The 19,562-nt window shown below is 34.0% G+C and overlaps 2 protein-coding genes across 2 annotated transcripts; one reads left to right on the top strand and one right to left on the bottom strand.

Moving 5' to 3' along the window:
* The first annotated feature begins 206 nt into the window (after positions 1–206).
* LOC117323659 (trafficking protein particle complex subunit 6B-like) lies at positions 207–7,877 on the top strand. The gene is made up of 6 exons (XM_033878991.1): positions 207–297; positions 2,611–2,672; positions 2,911–3,028; positions 3,449–3,532; positions 3,889–3,982; positions 5,385–7,877. The coding sequence occupies exons 1-6, from the start codon at positions 217–219 to the stop codon at positions 5,414–5,416; spliced, it is 471 nt and encodes a 156-aa protein (XP_033734882.1). The 5' UTR covers positions 207–216; the 3' UTR covers positions 5,417–7,877.
* On the bottom strand, positions 6,438–19,427 carry LOC117323658 (sodium-dependent phosphate transport protein 2B-like). The gene is made up of 7 exons (XM_033878990.1): positions 19,299–19,427; positions 18,101–18,236; positions 15,044–15,187; positions 13,642–13,833; positions 13,113–13,231; positions 12,553–12,709; positions 6,438–9,951 (listed from the first exon to the last, which is right to left on the bottom strand). The coding sequence occupies exons 1-7, from the start codon at positions 19,344–19,346 to the stop codon at positions 9,059–9,061; spliced, it is 1,689 nt and encodes a 562-aa protein (XP_033734881.1). The 5' UTR covers positions 19,347–19,427; the 3' UTR covers positions 6,438–9,058.
* Between the last annotated feature and the right edge of the window lie 135 nt (positions 19,428–19,562).

Genomic DNA, 19,562 nt, shown 5'->3' with positions numbered 1-19,562 from the left:
CGATTTACCCCATACTACATGCGAAAATCGGAATTTGGACATCATTAGGATATTTATTTACATAACGATTAACATTTTGTAATGATAAAAATGTATTAATTTTATGAATCAATTATAAGTTGTTATTTGACATATTAGAATTCAATGATGAAGAAACGGGACATTCCGGATATAATATGCCAAACTCCTACTTAAAAATTAGACAATGAAATAAATATGGCAGACGAAGTTGTGTTTGAGTATCTGCACATGGAAATGATAAACTATTTATACAGAACTGCGGAGAAGATTGAACACGTAACATCATTTATTATCTATGGATTCAATATACATTCAAATGGATGTAAAATGTTCAGCTAAACCATTTTGGAAGAAATTATTTCCTCATAATTTGTTTCATAGTCTACATAACGTTAGATATCATGATGACCACACACTTGGTACTTCAGTATTTCTGTACATGTATGCTTACAGCAGCTGTCAGACAGTAGTTATAGATTGAATGCTATTGTGATGAGAGTCAGGGTGTGATGCTGATGCTGTTCACACTCCTTTATCTCTAGGGGTGTGTCGATGAGAATGTCCAGCTATAGGCGTTTGAAGTTCTGACTGCAAACTGAGATATAGATTCTAATACCATATAAAAAAAATAAGGGTATTTACTATAAAAAAAAAGAAATGTTCTTTTTTTATAGTAAATACCCTTATTTTTTATATGGTATTATAACTCAGTTTGCAGTCAGAACTTCAAACGCCTGTGGTCCAGTCTGATGTGTGGGTTCACGGTTGTGTTGATGAGAATGTCCAGTCTGGTGTGTGAGTTCAAGGTTGTGTTGATGAGAATGTCCAGTCTGGTGTGTGGGTTCAAGGTTGTGTTGATGAGAATGTCCAGTCTGGTGTGTGGGTTCAAGGTTGTGTTGATGAGAATGTCCAGTCTGGTGTGTGAGTTCAAGGTTGTGTTGATGAGAATGTCCAGTCTGGTGTGTGGGTTCAAGGTTGTGTTGATGAGAATGTCCACGCCCTGGTGTCTGGGGTGTGATGATGAGAATGTCCACACGGGCATCTGGGGTGTGTTGATGAGTGTCCACACTCTGGTATCAAGAGTTTGAGTGTGATGATGATGATGATGATGATGTCCTCATGATAACTGGAGCGCCTGATGATAGTGTCTTCACTGGTGTCTGGAGTGTGTTGTCATGATGGCCATGGTGTCCACGGTATCTGGAGTGTGTTGATGATGCCAATGTATCCACACCATGGTATATATCTGGAGTGTGTTGATGATGGTATCTGCATTGTAGTATATCTGGAGTGTCTTGATGATGGTGTCCACATTAAGTAATCAAGAGTTTGAGTGTGATGATAGGATGTTCATTCTCTGTACGTTGTCTGGTATGTGTTGGTGATGGTCTCCCATTCTGGTATCTGGAGTAGTGTGATGATGGTCTCCCATTCTAGTATCTAGAGTGTGATGATGATGGTCTCCCATTCTGTTATCTGGAGTGTGATGATGATGGTCTCCCATTCTGGTATTTGGAGTGTGATGATGATGGTCTCCCATTCTGGTATCTGGAGTAGTGTGATGATGGTCTCCCATTCTGATATCTGTAGTGTGATGATGATGATCTCCCATTCTGGTATCTGGAGTGTGATGATGATGATCTCCCATTCTGGTATCTGGAGTAGTGTGATGATGGTCTCCCATTCTGGTATCTGGAGTGTGATGATGATGATGATCTCCCATTCTGGTATCTGGAGTAGTGTGATGATGGTCTCCCATTCTGGTATCTGGAGTGTGATGATGATGATCTCCCATTCTGGTATCTGGAGTAGTGTGATGATGGTCTCCCATTCTGGTATCTGGAGTGTGATGATGATGATCTCCCATTCTGGTATCTGGAGTAGTGTGATGATGGTCTCCCATCTGGTATCTGGAGTGTGATGATGATGGTCTCCCATTCTGGTATCTGGAGTAGTGTGATGATGATCTCCCATTCTGGTATCTGGAGTGTGATGATGCTGATCTCCCATTCTGGTATCTGGAGTGTGATGATGATGATCTCCCATTCTGGTATCTGGAGTGTGATGATCATGATCTCCCATTCTGGTATCTGGAGTAGTGTGATGATGGTCTCCCATTCTGGTATCTGGAGTGTGATGATGATGATCTCCCATTCTGGTATCTGGAGTAGTGTGATGATTATCTCCCATTCTGGTATCTGGAGTAGTGTGATGATGGTCTCCCATTCTGGTATCTGGAGTGTGCAGATGATGGTCTCCCATTCTAGTATCTGGAGTAGTGTGATGATGGTCTCCCATTCTAGTATCTGGAGTGTGATGATGATGGTCTCCCATTCTGGTATCTGGAGTGTGATGATGATGGTCTCCCATTCTGGTATCTGGAGTGTGTTTATGATGGTCTTCAACTCTGATATCCGGAGTGTACATGTACTTTTTGATATTGTCCAAGTAATTAGTATCAAATATATGTGGTTGTAACTGATGTTGACTTACACATCTTCAATACTAATGTATTGGAAAATTTTCATCAGTATTTTGTGTTGAAATTGAATAAATGCATGTTAAAGTTTACCTGTTTCTGCTTTACAGGATCATTGCATATCCAAATTAGAGTCATTGGGATTCCGTGTAGGCCAGAGTCTCAGCGAAAGGTAAATATTACTTGCTTAGCATTCAGATTTTGTTTTCCTCAAGAATTAAGATTAAAAATTGAGAGGTGAGGCTGTTGTTGAAGGCTGAGTCTGTTTAAAGACAAACAAAAGCTTTGGTTGTCATAGTTGTTTGTTATTATGGTGCATGTAATATAATTATTGTGAGAGGAAAATTATGAATTAAACTTAAAAATATAGGCATCACATTTAATACGAGGTATTTTGTATTGTTTTCCAGGTTCACAAAAGACTGTTCCAGATTCAAAGATGAGCTTGATACAATGAAGTTCATATGTAAAGACTTTTGGAATTCAGTTTATAAGAAACAAGTAGACAATCTGAGGACAAATCACCAGGTAATCTGAACTATTTTGAATTACCTCCCTTCATTTATAAAATCTTTCCTGGTCTCCAATTGCAACCAAATTGAATACTATAGCTTGTGACAAGCTATCCACAATTGAACAATTGATTGTGCGCAGTATTGATCTCTAATTGATTCATTATATTTTTTGATCATAATAACAGTATGACTAACAAGAGTGATGTATTTAATATTATACTGTTAACTTTTACCTATCCCCTACTCCTATAGCATAAGAGACTGCTGGTCTGCCGATTTATTATCTGATGTAAATGTTGGAATACCTATCATCTTATATAATTACTCTAACTTTACCTTGGTGCTCTTTACATATCTCTTTTTAACCTTTAACCTTTGTACTTGTTTTTGTCTTCTTTATACAAGTATGATAATAAGTTACATTTTGTTGTAGGGTGTGTATGTTCTTCAAGACAACAAATTCAGATTCCTTACCCAGATATCTAGTGGAAAACAGTATATGGATGCAGCACCAAAGGTATCAAATGTGGTTAATGAAACTGATTAAAGAAAATTCACCTGCTGAAAGTTAAAGAAATGAGACTGCTTATGATCACAGCAAGGTTACCTTAGTACTATAGTATTTGGTTTTAGTAACCTGAATCTGCATAATGACATGATAGCACAAAGATATTGTCATAATAGTCTGAATCTAATGGAAATCTTTATTCTTTTAATTTGAAATACTCACTGATTCACATTTCAACTTTTCTGCTTTTTAAAGAATCTTTGCTCTCTGCTAACAAAGTCAACATCAGCCTTTAGGTTAAAAAAAAAAAAAAAAAAAAAACAAGAATAAATCAAACATCATTTATTGGGCTTGTGTATTTTCAGTACTTAGCCTTCCCATGTGGGATGATAAGAGGAGCCTTGTCAAACCTAGGAATAAACTGTGTGGTGACCGCTGAAGTCAGTGCAATGCCAGCATGTAAGTTCAGTGTTATGTAAAGTATAAAGTGATCGCAAATACATTGTAGTACTCTGATTTATCATCTCAGAGACATATCATTCTTCACACAAAAACTAGGCTGACTCATAGACCTGAGGTCTATTTGATGCAGTTTAAGATCAAAAGATGCATAGTAAGATCAGTGTTGTGTTATGTAAATGAAAAGTGGATAATTTAATCTGAGAATCAGAAGGGTACCACAATGTCTTTACTGTAGCATGAAGTGACACTTGAGAAAAACTGTGTTGGACACATTAAAAACAACATACAAACAAAAATAATAAGAAGAACATTACAAACCTGGGACATTTTTCGTCGTAATTCTTAGGATCTACATCCCTTCAGCATATATTATGTGTATGCTTACATTGGAAAGTTGTGACAACCTTAGAGATGAATTTGTTTGTCTGACTTTTCCACATTGATGTTGACATTGATGTCAATTTTTTTTAGTTTCATCGGGATATGAACAAAATTTTGTTTGCAAACTGTATGAATCCGCATAGCGAATTCTTACAGAAGTTTGCAAACAAAATTTTTTTCATACCCCTAATCTATGAGACTAAAAAATAATTGACATCGATGCTTATGATTTACTGGTTTTACTGATTTTACTGGTTTTATATGGAATTCTTTTTGTAGTATGAAAAAAAAAAACTCAACCAATCAGAAAGCCGCATTCTGCATACAAAGAATGGAAAATTAATTATACATATATAAAGTTGTTTTGCTACTATGTCATATGCATGCTGAAGTTCATATCACCAACCTGTAAACATATCTTTAGTCTGACGAAAATATTGATGGAGTACTCTTAATGAACTAAGTAATGAGTTGATAAAAAGAGGATGGGAACTACAATGTCTTTGCTGTAAACAAAAAAGAGAACAACAGTCCAGACCAGTAACATTTTCCTTTGCCTGGATTTATAGGATCTCCATCCCTTCTGTTTATATGTGTGTACATAAAGTAAAAAGTGTTTTAGTAAGCTTTACCTTTAGTTTTTTTTATGTTTTACACAAATCACTTTTGGTGGTGCCTGGATACAAATTGCAGTTCTTTTTATTAGTAACATGTAGGTAGTATTTCCTGTCAGGTGTGCTGAAGGTTAAGTTAAGGTGTAAGGAGATAGATAAGTAATTTATTATTATGTGTGTAGATGTAGGATAATTAGTAATATGGACAGCTTTGCTTTTGTTTTCAGCTTGTTTCAGTATTTACATAATAGGCCTAGCAAACTTCAGGCAGGCTCCTCCTTTATATATGTGTCAATTATGATGCATGTCATTTCGTCGAATTAAAATAAATGTATGTATACAATTTAATGTATAGTGTTTTGTTGCCATTTGATTAATAAGCCTGTTATTTCAATTTCTTTCAGGTAAATTTCAGATACAGATACAAAGAATTTGAGACTCAACAACACCTTATTATTTTAATTTGTGATGAACATGTTATTGTTGGTATTAATAATGAACAACTTCCAGACTCTTTTACAGTGTACAAAGGTTTAACTGTATATACTGTATTACTGTATAACAAGAAATCTTCATGTGTATATACTGTATTACTGTATAACAAGAAATCTTCATGTGTACTTTTTTTTGTGGTCTGGTGCTTTCAGATTATTTTGTGTGTACAAACTTCGGTGGTTAGCCCATGCAACATTAATACAACAATAATGCATAAAAAATGTTCATTGTGCATTTGTATTTGTATTTGTGGTTCCATAGCAACCATGAAAGCAAAACAAGTCTATACTCAATGAAAGTGTCATGTTATACAGTAGTACGAAACCCACTGTTAAATTTGGGTCCATTCTATAAATGTCTCTTTATATAAATATTGGTACCTGGTTCTCCTGGTACAATACAGAAAATTGTGTGCTGCTAGAGTTCAGATCGTGAAGTATTTCATTACTGATAATGATGATTATTTGTGTCCCCATGGTATGGAATAGTGTTCCCATTTTTCTACTTGTACACTTTTTAACAGATTAAGCCTTTCTGCAAAAGTGTGAAGCAAATATGGCCAGAATGGTAGAGACCAGTCTTATTTTTAGTACTCGTTAATATTAAGACCAGTCTAATAAGTCTAACCAGTCTAACCAGTGAGCACTGGTTTGATATTAACATTTTAGGTAGGATTTTATTTAATCATGTATGTTTGAATGTCTTAGATAAATATTGTATAATTCTTAACAAATGTCAAATGTAGTAAAATATATTGACACGTGTCTAGATCAAACATCAGTTCAACTTGCACTGTGTTCTGGTTCCCAAAAAAACATTCCAAAAACACATACTAAAGTCATATATAGATGATGGGACCTAATTGTAAATCAAGTGTTTCATTTCAATGCTGTAAATGTGGAACTATTCATCAAATAGTCATGAACTACAAGTATTATACATCATGAAAGATACAAAGCAAGTCAAGTCAATATTCTTTATTTCCATGTCATATACAAATGTATCATAATTTCTTTGAAGTAAACAGCAAATTTATGCAGATATCTAATTATAACTGGGTTTAAAAAGTGAGATATTTAACAGATACCCTGGACAGTTAATGATATGTAATAATCAAGTTTTTTAAAAAGTTAATACCATGTACATTAAATATTTCTAAGAAATAATAGATAAGTCAATGATAATATTTCCGTCTAGTTTTACTTCCTAATGCAATTGACTTTTTCTAGGTTTGAGCAAGTCTGCTCAATGTGCAACACCTAGTAATTCAGAAGTTGAAATACTGTCGTAAATATACTCATAAAAAATAAAATGATCACATATGCATGCTATCTATAAAACAAAAATAGAAAAAAAAATTATGTTAGATCAAAATCATGGGAAGACAGCTCTAATGAAATAGTATCAGATTGATCCCTGGGTATCAAAAAAAATGATAATGTCAAAATACTTAGTGAAACAGGACTATCAAAGTGATATACATCTATTAATCACACAGACTGCTACGTCTTCTCAACAAGTGATTTGCCTGTGGAATTAGCATATCCTCATAGGTCATGCGATTGCCATGAGATCATGCATAGAGTACAATTGGATTGCACTCAATTTGGATTGAATTGCAAGTCGAATCGAAATGTATGTACTTGTGTAACCTTTAGTCTACACTCAAATGTTGTTTGAAAAAAATGGTATCTGAAAAATACTAATGCTTTCATGTGTATTATGATTGATAATAACTTTGTTGGACTTTGTGCCAGTCAAAGTTTTATCTGAATGTCTGATGTGTTTCCTCTTACACCAAACCTTTCTGTCGCACTGTGAGAGATTTGTTTGGGCCTATACCCGACATTTACCTCAAAATATCTTAATTCTAGTGCAGTGGTCAGAGGAACGTCAGTTTACACTGTGGAAATGACATTGCTATCTAGTCCAGAGATAGTTATCTTAGAATTTCAGTATTTGGTCAGCGTAAGTAAGGCATTGTGTCTACACAAATTGAAATGATTTTTGATACAATGAAATTATAGCATTAATGTACTACTTTTGAATTCCTTAAAACTCACAGGTAGCTTATTGTTAATTTATCTGTTGATGATTGGGATAAAAACAATAAGTGATACCTGTCTGACCAGAACTGATTGAGGTTGTCATAAGAAAAAAACTGATAGTGTTGAACCAGTAAATGTACATGATGCAATGTATCATTGAGTTGAATCAGTTATTACGTGTTACCGATGTGTAATGAATACAAAATATTGCGTATGAGGAAGTGATATATTTATGTTTGAATGTTAGAAGCTTTGATTGTGATATTCAGGAAGAAAGATGTAATTATTGGAATGTCTGAATTAGTAAGTAAAAGAAACATGTATGAAATGTGCAATAAATATGACTGAAGTGTATGGGCGTCTATCTACTTGTCATTGACAGCACACATCCTGTTTACATTTAGTCATATGTTAATTAAAGGCACCTGTCATTGGTTGATGAATTAACAAATAGGATGTTATGTGTGAGAAAAAAACACTTCTTTTTTTGTGTGTGTGTAAGTACATAAATACTTGGGATGAATCATTCATTCCTTTTATAATGAAGCTTTTATTATCGATCATATCCTTAGATAATGATATATATTCACAATGAGTTACATGTATATACAAAGTGTGTTGATGTGTTGATATGAAGATCTAATGCATTTTCAGTTACGTAAATTGTGTATAAGGCACTGAAACTAAATTTAATTCTTTATAAAAAAAAAACGGTATCACTTTAAACTTTCAATGCTACAAATGTAACACCCGAGATTGCTAGATCCAGGTTTTTCCCACTCGATGAATTTCGACGACCATTATCATAAGTAGTCAGCGAGAGCCATTCAATGGTAACGATTACATGTAGAGACCAGTGCTATTTCTAAATTTAAGTGCACAAATATTTAAATATATATTAAAATTTCATTTTCACTTTACAAGATAGGGCGGTTCAGTAAAATAAAGATGTTTGAATGTAATGTAGTTTCGCCTTTGTGCATTCAATAATAATGATAAAACCCAATTACAAATCCTTGTTGCTTTTGCTTCTTATAAACTATATAAAAAAAAAAAACAAACAACATTAATTGGAGTTAAATCATGTTGTGTCGTTACGCCTCGGTATGAATGGATACTGCACCATCACAAGCCGGAAAAGTAAATAAATGCCAGTAGGGTTTAACGGGTGTCAATTCCTTTGAAAGTCCCGACAATGAAAGTCTGACGTGGTTTCTTCTGTCTCGGAATCAGAATCGTCCAAAGAAACGGTTATATGTAGAGATCAGTGCTATTTCTAAATTTAAGTGCACAAATATAATATATATTAAAATTTCATTTTCACTTTACAAGATAGGGTGGTTCAGTATAAAAAGATGTTTGAATGTATTGCAGTATCGCGTTTGTGCATTCAATAATAATAATAATAATAACCAATTACAAATCCTTGCTGCTTTTGCTTCTTATAAATGTCACAAAACACAAACACGAAATGTAAATGAATTTCAGAAGGGTTTAACGGGTGTCGGTTCCTTTGAGTCCCGACGATGAAAGTTTCATATGTGTGTGACCTCGTTGTTGTCATTGCCACTGTTGGCCTTGATCTCTGGCGTGGTTTCTTCTGTCTCGGAATCAGAATCGTCCAAAGAAGTACATTTTTCACAACAACACATATTCATCACTCTGTCGACTGGTTCCAACGATCGACAACAAATAGGTAAGAATTTCCAATCCTGGAGCTTTGTTGGTAGAATGGAAGGTTTCTTTGCTTGTATGATCTTGATTATAACGATTATGATAATCAAAGTAGCTACCGGAATAAGAACTCCCGCCATGACCTCCCAACCAGCCACAGATAAAGCGAACACCATTAGGGGAAGCAAGAAAAACATACAGATCAAGTACATAACGGAAAACCATCTATATTTTGACGTTTCTTTACCCAAGAACTTTGCTAAAGGTATTGGAATTCTTAAGAACGGTATAGGATAAAAAAGAAGAATTCCAGAGAGATTGAAGAAGAGATGACAGAATGCTACTTGTAAAGGGTTTCTCATCTTGTTCCCGTCTTGCGCAAGTGCCGCGAGGATACCCGTCGTGGTTGTTCCTATGTTTGAACCCAATGTCAGGGGATACATTCTTTCAAGACTGACAACGCCTACTCCGACAAGAGGCGTCATAGTGGATGTGAAAATAGAACTGGACTGTACTAGGATAGTAAGACCACAGCCAACAATGATAGCGAGGTATCCTGTGAAATAGCCACAACGCCCAGGAAACTCGTAGTTGATGAATCTCTTTATAACTTTCCGTATTTTACCTTGTAATATTGAATTCAGAAGCTTGACGATTACAAACAGACAGAAACAAAGAAGAATAAGAGATGCAACAAGTAATATGCCGCCAATCTCATTGTCACTCAGAGTGGTGTCCTTAAAGATGTACTCGCCTGCAATAAATAAATACAGCTTATAAATAAAATGAGAACATTTACATCAACATTTCAGAACAGATGTATGGATTTCATATAAAAACAACATTTATGGTTAATTAAGAACGGATGGAACGAGATCAATAATAATAACCTACATATATATGTTAATTAACCGAAATTTACACTTTTAAATATGGTCCTCGCATATTTACACAATTCATGTGAAAATACTTTTTTTTCTGCATTGCCTCGGTTATAAGCATTGTGTAATACCAAATTTGTAAAGTATTTCGCAGTATACGAAATAAAACAAAAGTATCGTCGTTGATACGTAGCTCGCCTCACACTATATCGATATCCCTCGCACTAGAATTAGATGGTGAGTTCACCAACTGGAAACTATATTGCAATACATGTATACTGATATTTCAATAAAATAATTATAGAATATTGCCATAAAAACATCCAAAGTAACCCTGAAACCATATATCGGAACCATTGTACAATTTAAGATGAGTTTACTGATATCTTTCAACTTTTGCTCGGAAACAAAACTTTTGACTTTACCTAAAAAGTAATGTCCAAAACGTTTTTAAAAAATAAAAACAAAATAGAACTAGAAATTGTTTCGGAACAATTTGATGGGCTTTTCACTATTTAGCATAAATGACCTAAAGGCTTGGTATTTACAAACATAAAAAAAAAACTATTTTAGAACACTTGATAGGTCATCCACATTCTAGTTTTGATTAATCTGGCATCTGAGATATTACATTTCAACAAAGGAGTGGACGAAGGGAAATAACTCGTACAGCCTTGTACGAGTTATCTCCCCTCGTCCAACTAACGTTATATCTCAGATGCCGTTATATATCAGATGACAAATTAATTCAAAATGGCGTTCCGCGTTAATGGTAAACGTTACCGAAACACCAAAAAACATGAAAATCATCAGAATAACATTTTGAATCATACTTAACTTTCTTTTTTTGGAAAAAGATTAAAAAATGAAGATTTTCTAAAAATAGACTTATTTGACCCCATAGTGAACGCTTTTATTTGACCTCTGACCCTAAAACTTTTAGTGAGTAAAAGCTAGAGCCAGGCATTAACTACAAATAACATAATTATCCGACCCCTGTAAAATGAATACATTTTTAATTATGGGCATTTTAAGCTTTTTAATACATGACGTCATGGCAGCTATCTTGGATTTCAAATCAACTTAAAAAATAACATAACTTGGCCAGGACAATCCAAGGATTATTTCAGCTAAGATTGAGCTGAATGCCACTTGTGGAACTTGAGAAGAAGTTTAAAATGTAAAACTATTTTTAATATAGAATATATAGGGGGAAATTCAAAATGGCGTACAACAGAAACCGTATGTGTCACAGAAAAACTGAAAACGTCAAATTCATCAGAATGACATTCTACATCATACTAAAAAAAAATTTTGGAAAAAGATTAAAAAATGAAGATTTTCTAAAAATAGACTAACTTGACCCCCAGGCGAGCTTTTTTATTTGACCTCTGACCTTTAACTTGTAATTTTATAAAAGTTAGCCCCAAAGGTACTGTAACATAATATCATAACATGACTCTGGTTTCTTGAATACTTTTCGAGTTATGGCCATTTTAAACTTTTGAGGTATGACGTCATGGCGGCCATCTTGGTTTCTTGACCTACTTGAAGATGTTGCTGTCACCCCTTCAACTCATGCCATATACAATAGGCATAACTGACTTGGCATACCTTTTACCATTTTGCCACAACTTGTGTGACAAAATAAAATGCAGAAGAATAATAATAATAATAATAATAATAATAATAAACAGAACAGAAACAATAGGTCTTTTCACCACTTAGGTGAAAAGCCCTAATTATCACTCCCGAGAGTTATTTCTAATCCTTAAGGCCACCCGGAATCCAAATATTACAACACCAGTACAATTGTAAAGGAGTTTGTCTTTCAACACTTCCAAGCACTAAATATCTAGAAACCAACGCTGACATCGACAATGGCAAAATCCGGTAGAATGGCTTATCCTTCTAAGATTTTCTGATGAGAAGTCCACTCATATAGCTATAATACAACTGAGGATTTTTTTCTTTTGTACTATAGAAGGTTGTAATATTGGGCACGACATATTGAATGGTTTGCGAACTCGATTTTCACGGTTATAAGTTTTGTATGATGTGCCGTGCATATACAAGTTATGACCCTGGGTTTAGTTATACTTGTACGCTACGTACACGAACCTATAGAACACGTGAAATACAAATAGTATATATTTTGTTAAGTGGAGTTTAAAAAGACCACTTTTATAAATAGTTAACTTAGTTTAAAAATTCACTTTAAAGAGTTAACTTGAAATGCCAAAACAAAAACGCACCGGTTTAGTACATGGATGTACCTATTTCTAAAAAAAGTTGCCAATTTGACATCTGATCTCTCAATTAAAACTGTGTCCTGCGAGAGGTTTCTTCCCAAATTGCACAAAACACATATTGGTGTATAGTTAACATATACTTCGTTCCTGTGATTTTTGGTTGGATGCATTTGTTTATCATGTTTGGCACGTGGTTGATTAAATTTATCAACTAGTACTTACATTCCTTCACACATATCTTTTTTGACGATAATATGTAGCTTGTTCCATTTGCAAATGTTTCATTAACATTCTTCAATGTTTTCGACTTGCAGCAAATTTTCAACAAAGTATCAACGTCTTCATTTTGTGCAATCTTTTGAATTCCTTTCTTGTCGACCTACAACAGAACGAGAGGAACGTCACAATTACGCACGCGCATTAGTGTGTATCATTGCCGAAACTGTTGATTAAGTATTCATAAAATACGAACAATATAGATAAACATGAAGAACCAGACAGTTCTTCCGGAAATGTAGGCGTCTTCTGCTTCATCGACGACACCCGCCATACAAGGTCAAATTCTCAAAATGAGAACTAGAATGATGACACCGGAACCACTCTGCGTATCAACAAACACTGCGCACGTCGACTTCATATTGCACTAGGAAATAGAATATTTCAAACTGAGGTCATGAAGTCGACCATAAAACATGTCCATGGTCATTATCAACCTGCATCTATCGAAACCTTATGTTGTTAAATATGTTTTAAGAAATAATGATACATAACAGTATACGTACCTGAATAATTCGCTTTGTGAACGGCTTCGTTATCACTTTCAGGAAGTCTTTCTTTCCGTCGGCGTACGCTTCCAGTGCTAAGCTGTTCACGGTAAGCTCGGACAAATGATATAGGTATCCTGGAACAAATTTTAAATGGGATCAATTTATATCGGCGTAAATAAAACACAATGTATTTGACAACCTAAATAAAGTTATCTTAGAGACTGGTATGCTTCGAAAAGGGGACATTCTTAAGCCTTCCTTACATGAACGAATGCTTAACTCAAGGCCAAAAGTGAGCCATTGTCATGAGAAACAGTAGAAAGAAGAAAGTAGAATCGAAAGAAGAGAAAAGATAGTATCCTTTATTTGATAGTCTCTAAGAATCGTGTAGTTGGTCAGCAAGTGCGATTCTTACACCCTACCTGCTGGCCATGATTACAGTGTACTTTTTAACTGGGAGACTTTAGGCTGAATCTTTGGTCACCAACTTTGTCTTTATAAATACAATGTTTATTAGGACGTTACTTTTGTGTATCAATCTCACCTGTAATGACTTCCAGTGGTAAGAAAACTATCACTGTCATCCAATTGAACATGTCGTGGACGGTGGCCCCAGCAAATGCCCGACGGAACTCCCTCCTACTCGTGATTTGTCCAAGAGCTACGATCGTATTGGTGACAGAAGTACCAATATTGGCGCCCATCACAATGGGGATGGCTGTTTTAACCTCCAAAACTGGCAACATGAAAACATATTCAGATGTATAGATCAATAAGCTCGTTTCTTGTTAATCGATACTTGTATGAACTATGTCAAATTAAATAATCTTGTTAAACATGTCTTTAACATTAGAGATTTCTTTAGAAAATAAACAATATCCCAATTACATGTATAACTGATCAAATTTTGTTATTGATGTAATCTCCTTCTTTACTCAAGGTTTGATCAAGTGGTTCATTTTGATTCATCTTTTTATTTAATTGACATCCAATTCGGATGTCTACACGTTTCGCCCATCGCATCACTGACGAGCCTGTGAAGGTCGAAAACAGTTATATGGTGCAGTTTCATATTCACTTGCCACTGTTGGGCAGTCCTTTGTAATGAGTACATGGCTCAGGATGAAGGAAGTATCTAAATACCACTTTCTTTATTAGATTTATTCTTCTGCTGTTGTCAAAATCATTTGACGCACATTATGTTGTTTGCTTGCAAAGCTCCGACATTCAAATATTTCATAAATACCATACAAAACAGTTCAATGCTTAACTATGAAAGGCTCAAGACTCGTATCGAGATATAACCACTGAAGTTTGACTGAATAGAAAGTGTGTTAATACACCTATAAAAATCATATCACTAAAAAACTGTTTAAAAACATACATGTGAACAACATATACACATCATTTAAAAGTATTCATTCAAAAATATATACAGTATATAAAATACGTGTGGAATTATCTATATAAACTGCGCCAAACCGCTGTTTAGTTCTTTACTTATTCGTTAGTGATTATGAAGGCCTAAATAATGAGAATCCAGAAAGACAGTTGAAAGAAATGAGCATGAACAAATACAAAGACATAGATGGTGAGGCGCACTTATCTAGTTATAGATATGGCTTATACATTTTGATATTCTATAAATTACGTGAGTATGCTCTAAATCACAGCCACTCTTCATACGAATTTATATATGCTGTGCACGGCTTGGGGACTTACGCTTCCCGCCCAGCAATCTCAAAGGAATGAACAAAGGCACAAGAGGTGGTCTTTATCATGAATTTACACAACATCAATGTTACGTAAATATGGGAACTAGGACATAGACGTCTATTTAAAATGTACTAAACAGGTAGAATGCGTTCATTATCGATGGTTCACTTGATGAATACCAAATTATTTATTATGGATATATACGTTGAATATAATCGTAAACCACATACTTCCAGCCCCTACAAGTGAAACCACAATAGATGTGCTGGTGGAGGAACTCTGGACCAGCACTGTGGCAAGAACACCGATCATCAAACCAGTCACGGGATTCTGAAGGATCGCATTGTTCTGGAAAACCTGTCCAGCCGCTTTACCTGTAAAATAAGCAGCTAAGATTATCGTCGACATTATAGATAGATGAGGAATTAAACATTGAATTTAATAGCCAATATGTGGTTAATGAATGTGTAAATTATATATGTCACATAATTAATGTTTGTACTTTACCGTTCTGCGAATGTAGAGAAACATCTGTTCGTAAGACATTAGATAGAGGTTTTGTTAAAGCTACAGAGGACAAACCATGGATTACTCCTCACTGCAAGTACCTTTATAGTGAATACCGGAAAGCTTTGGTGAATTTTAATAACGAAAAGTCTGATGAAAATCAACTCGGACTGATAACTGCAAAGCGTAATTACAAAAAGGTAGCATGTAAACTAAAAAGGGAGTATAAACGGTATGAAGGAAATATGTTGGAACTTTTGAAAAAACGCAATCCTAGACAATTGTTCAAATTATTTAAGAAAAACAAATCGAACAAAATTAACACAAAAGGCGTAATTGAGAATTTCATTGTTCTTATAGTATAATACAGTACTATGTAACACAGATAATACATATGTATGTAATGTGTATTGTGTTCATTATGATAGATTAATTGTCCTCGTCATTTGACATAGACGACTTTTATCTACATTTTAAAAATCTTATGGATGTCAACAACGGCGAATGTTCAGACCTACCCGATATAGACATAAAACCTTTATACGAAGATCTTGATTGTTATATTACAGCCCAAGAAATTATTAAAGCTATCAATAATTTGCATGTAAATAAGAGCTGTAGTCAAGAAAGGTTGTGTTAATGATAGTAACAATTATCGTGGTATATCTATCGTAAGTTGTTTCGATAAATTATTTACTACTCTTTTAAATAACAGAATTATGGAATGGGAGAAAGAAAACAGTATTCTGACAGACGCACAATTCGGATTCAGAAGGGGGAGTTCTACAATAGATGCCATATTTGTATTGCAAACTTTGATTAATAAGAAACTAACAAATAAGGAAAGACTTTACTGTTGTTTTGTAGATTTTCGAAAAGCGTTCGATTTTATAGATAGAGGAAAATTATGGAGTAAATTGATTAATTATGGGATTCGGGGAATTTAAAAAAAAAAAATCATGTTTTCATTATACGAAAATGTGAAAGCATGTGTTAAACTTAATGGCCAATTGATTGAGTACTTCCCGAATAGGACGGGACTCTTACAAGGGGAAATATTGTCACCGGTACTGTACTCAATATATGTTAATGATTTTAAAATGAATTTCATTAATGGTAATTGTTCTAGTATAGAGCTAAAAATGCTTTCTTGTTAATATATGCTGACGACACGGTCCTATTTGCTGATAGAATCATGGAAATACAACAATCTGAATGTAGATACTGTAGTATTGTTAATAGTTTCAAATACTTAGGTATGTTTTTTAATTATAATGGAAAGTTTACAAAAACACAGAAACATCTTGCAGAATAAGGTAAAAATGCATTGTTTTCGTCATCATCTTCCTTTAAAAATCATTGTTTGAACGTAGACACATACTGCTAAGTTTTTTATTCACATGTAAGCAGTATACTATGTTAAGCAGCCGAAATTTGGGGATTGCACAAAGCAACTGATATAGAAAGTGTATACTTAAATTTTTGTAAGAGAATACTAAAAGTTAGAAAATCTACAAGTAATGACTTAGTATATTGTGAATTGAGCAGTTTACCTATGTATGTTGTTAGGAAATTAAAAGTTTTTAAATATTGGTTAAAGCATAAGGAAACGGATAACCAAATTGTAAAAACTTGTTATGATGAGCGGGTGAACGGAAATGACGAGAGGTTAAGTAATATTAAGAATGAATTAGCATTGCTAGTGCTCGAATATATGTTTGACACAACTTCGCTTTCCAAATAATAAAACAGAGGTTAATTGATATTACCAAGCAAAATATACTAGCACGAGTATCTGTCTCTCCAAAAGGTTTATTATACTAACATTTGATAGATAATTATTGTGTCCAATTTTTTCTTCGTAAACTTATTGATGTTAAATACCAACAAATATTTAACCAAATTTAGACTGTCATGTCACCAACTGAATATTGAAGTTGGTAGACACCTACTATTCTACGTATAAACAGAATTTGCAACAAATGTAACTTAAGACAGTGCATATCTAATATGTAACACAAATAATACATATTGTATGTAATGTGTATTGTGTTCATTATGATAGATTAATTGTCCTCGTCAGTTGCCTTTCATTGATTTAAATTTTCTACATTTGTATTTACTACTCAATACAATATTTTTTTCGGGTTTTTGATACTAATATACATGTTTATATTACTATATACATATATCGATGGTTAGTTATGGCAATAGTCACAGTAATATAGCATTTGAAATTGATTAAATTACCACTACATGTAATTAAATTCATAATAAAATATAATTATTATGTTTTATATTACAAAAGTACGTTGATCACTCTCCGTTTTACATGTATTCGTATGATGTATCTATGCATAATCACATGCTGTTATTTTCACCTATAGGCCGAAAGGCCTACGGAATAAATAAATGACTGCGAGCCTTTACGATTCTGTGAGAAAGGACAAACTGTTATGTATTCAAGGAACATGTGACTTTAGTTTCCATTAAGGGAATACTTAATTACACATGCGAGTAAAAGACTGAGTCATAGACGTTACCAGCACTGACTGGTCATTGGTTTTCAAAGCTATGAAAACATGTAATCATTTGAAAAATACATTTCCAACGTGGTCTGGTCCATGAATGTAACGGACTTAATTTCATGTATATGTTTACAACGTCCGACGTAATTGTAGTAGTTATTTTCAACACATGCTCCAGATTTAGAGAAAACATTTTATTGCACGCATGACCATAAGGTCTGCATATAAATTCTTATATAGACATATACTTACCACCGAGAAGTCTGAATGCCGAGCTGAGAAAATCCAAAGAGCAAATAAATAAGTAGAGGAATGCGAGGAAGAAGATAAATTTGAGGAAGATTATGAAAAAGAATTTGCATCTATTTTCCTCCTTCTCTTCGACATCCTGTAAATAAGAAAAATGACATTGAACTATGATATATCTAAATTATACTAAAAAAAATGTTTTTGAGATTCTAAAATGGCTTTGCAGTTACAAGTAAAAACAATGTTCAAACAAAGATGGCGGAATATTCCCGTAGCGGATTCTAACAGAAGTTCGCAAACAAAATTTGTTTCATACCCCGATGAAACTAAAAAATTTGAAATCAACGCTTATAATTAATTTTTGAAAATGATTTTCTAATTTCAAACATGTTTTATGTACAATTTTACTGGTTTAAATGGGATTCTTTTTCTTAAATCAATACGCAACGTCAATTGTCGTATTGTGACGTCACATTTTTCGCGCCATTCTCGGAATTTCTTTCATAGAAGAATGAAAAGAATTTTTCAGCCAATCACATTTTAGTATTTACCATGAAAACAAAGAAAAATTAATTATATTTATATGTTTTTTATCTTGATGTTAGTGATACTATAGATATGGCTATCTTGATGTAAGTAATAATATAGATTTGTCTATTTATACAAAAATACGGAAGCTATAAAATGATCGCTTCATGTCATCTCATGCTGAGCATTTCCGACATTTCATATTTTTTCCAAACTAGACGTTGTTGTGGGGAAATGTCGTAAACTGGATTGTGGACATGACGAATAACGGCATCGGTGCATTGTATATAGGTGATGTATATCACTTTAGCCGCGGGCAATATATATCTTATCTGTACCTGTCCGGTATGTAAACATTTATGTCATATCTATAGTGAATAATTTACATTGGTTTCCCACTTCCATGGCATATATATATACGTCTTTTGTCGTTGGGATCGTATACCACAAATTACTGGAATATAAAATGGAATAAATTCCTGTATCATTTGGTTTAGTGTTCACTACAGTGCACTGAGTACAAGTCTACTCCGTTACATAAACAATAATATGTACCTTTCTCACTTAAATGTGTTTGTATTAAATCTTAATTTATTCTGACAAATACTGCTATGAATTTTCTGTGAACAAGATAGAATTAGCATGTTTGTATTTAGATGTAAACATGTCTTACCTTGCTCTCGTTGTCTCTATCCTCCAAGTCGAAGGTGTTAGCCGCCATTGTGGTGTACTTCTGAATGCTTCCTTCTCACACGACACATGCTGCCATGGACTCATCACAGGCTCCCTCAGGCTATTTCGTCCTGACAGATGACACAGATCTTCTGGAAATTCCGGAGGAACATGTGCTTCAATTAAAATATATAGCTCACTTAAATGACGACTTGCGGATATTAACATGTTCTGAAGATTGAGATATACATTTTATTTATTATCA

This window comes from Pecten maximus, chromosome 3, assembly GCF_902652985.1.
Source record: "Pecten maximus chromosome 3, xPecMax1.1, whole genome shotgun sequence".
Taxonomy (NCBI): domain Eukaryota; kingdom Metazoa; phylum Mollusca; class Bivalvia; order Pectinida; family Pectinidae; genus Pecten; species Pecten maximus.
The sequence above is the reverse complement of the archived record's forward strand: the minus strand, read 5'-3'. Positions and strand labels throughout refer to the sequence as shown.

Bases quoted from the DNA above. Each gene is read 5' to 3' on its own strand.
- LOC117323659 (XM_033878991.1), top strand. From the start codon at position 217: ATGGCAGACGAAGTTGTGTTTGAGTATCTGCACATGGAAATGATAAAC. The intron at 298-2,610 runs GTAACATCATTT...TCTGCTTTACAG, and splicing joins CTGCGGAGAAGATTGAACAC to GATCATTGCATATCCAAATT. The intron at 3,533-3,888 runs GTATCAAATGTG...GTGTATTTTCAG, and splicing joins ATATGGATGCAGCACCAAAG to TACTTAGCCTTCCCATGTGG.
- LOC117323658 (XM_033878990.1), bottom strand. From the start codon at position 19,346: ATGGCGGCTAACACCTTCGACTTGGAGGATAGAGACAACGAGAGCAAG. The intron at 15,188-18,100 runs GTAAGTATATGT...CTTATTTTACAG, and splicing joins GGCATTCAGACTTCTCGGTG to GTAAAGCGGCTGGACAGGTT. The intron at 13,834-15,043 runs GTATGTGGTTTA...TCATGTTGCCAG, and splicing joins TTCACTTGTAGGGGCTGGAA to TTTTGGAGGTTAAAACAGCC.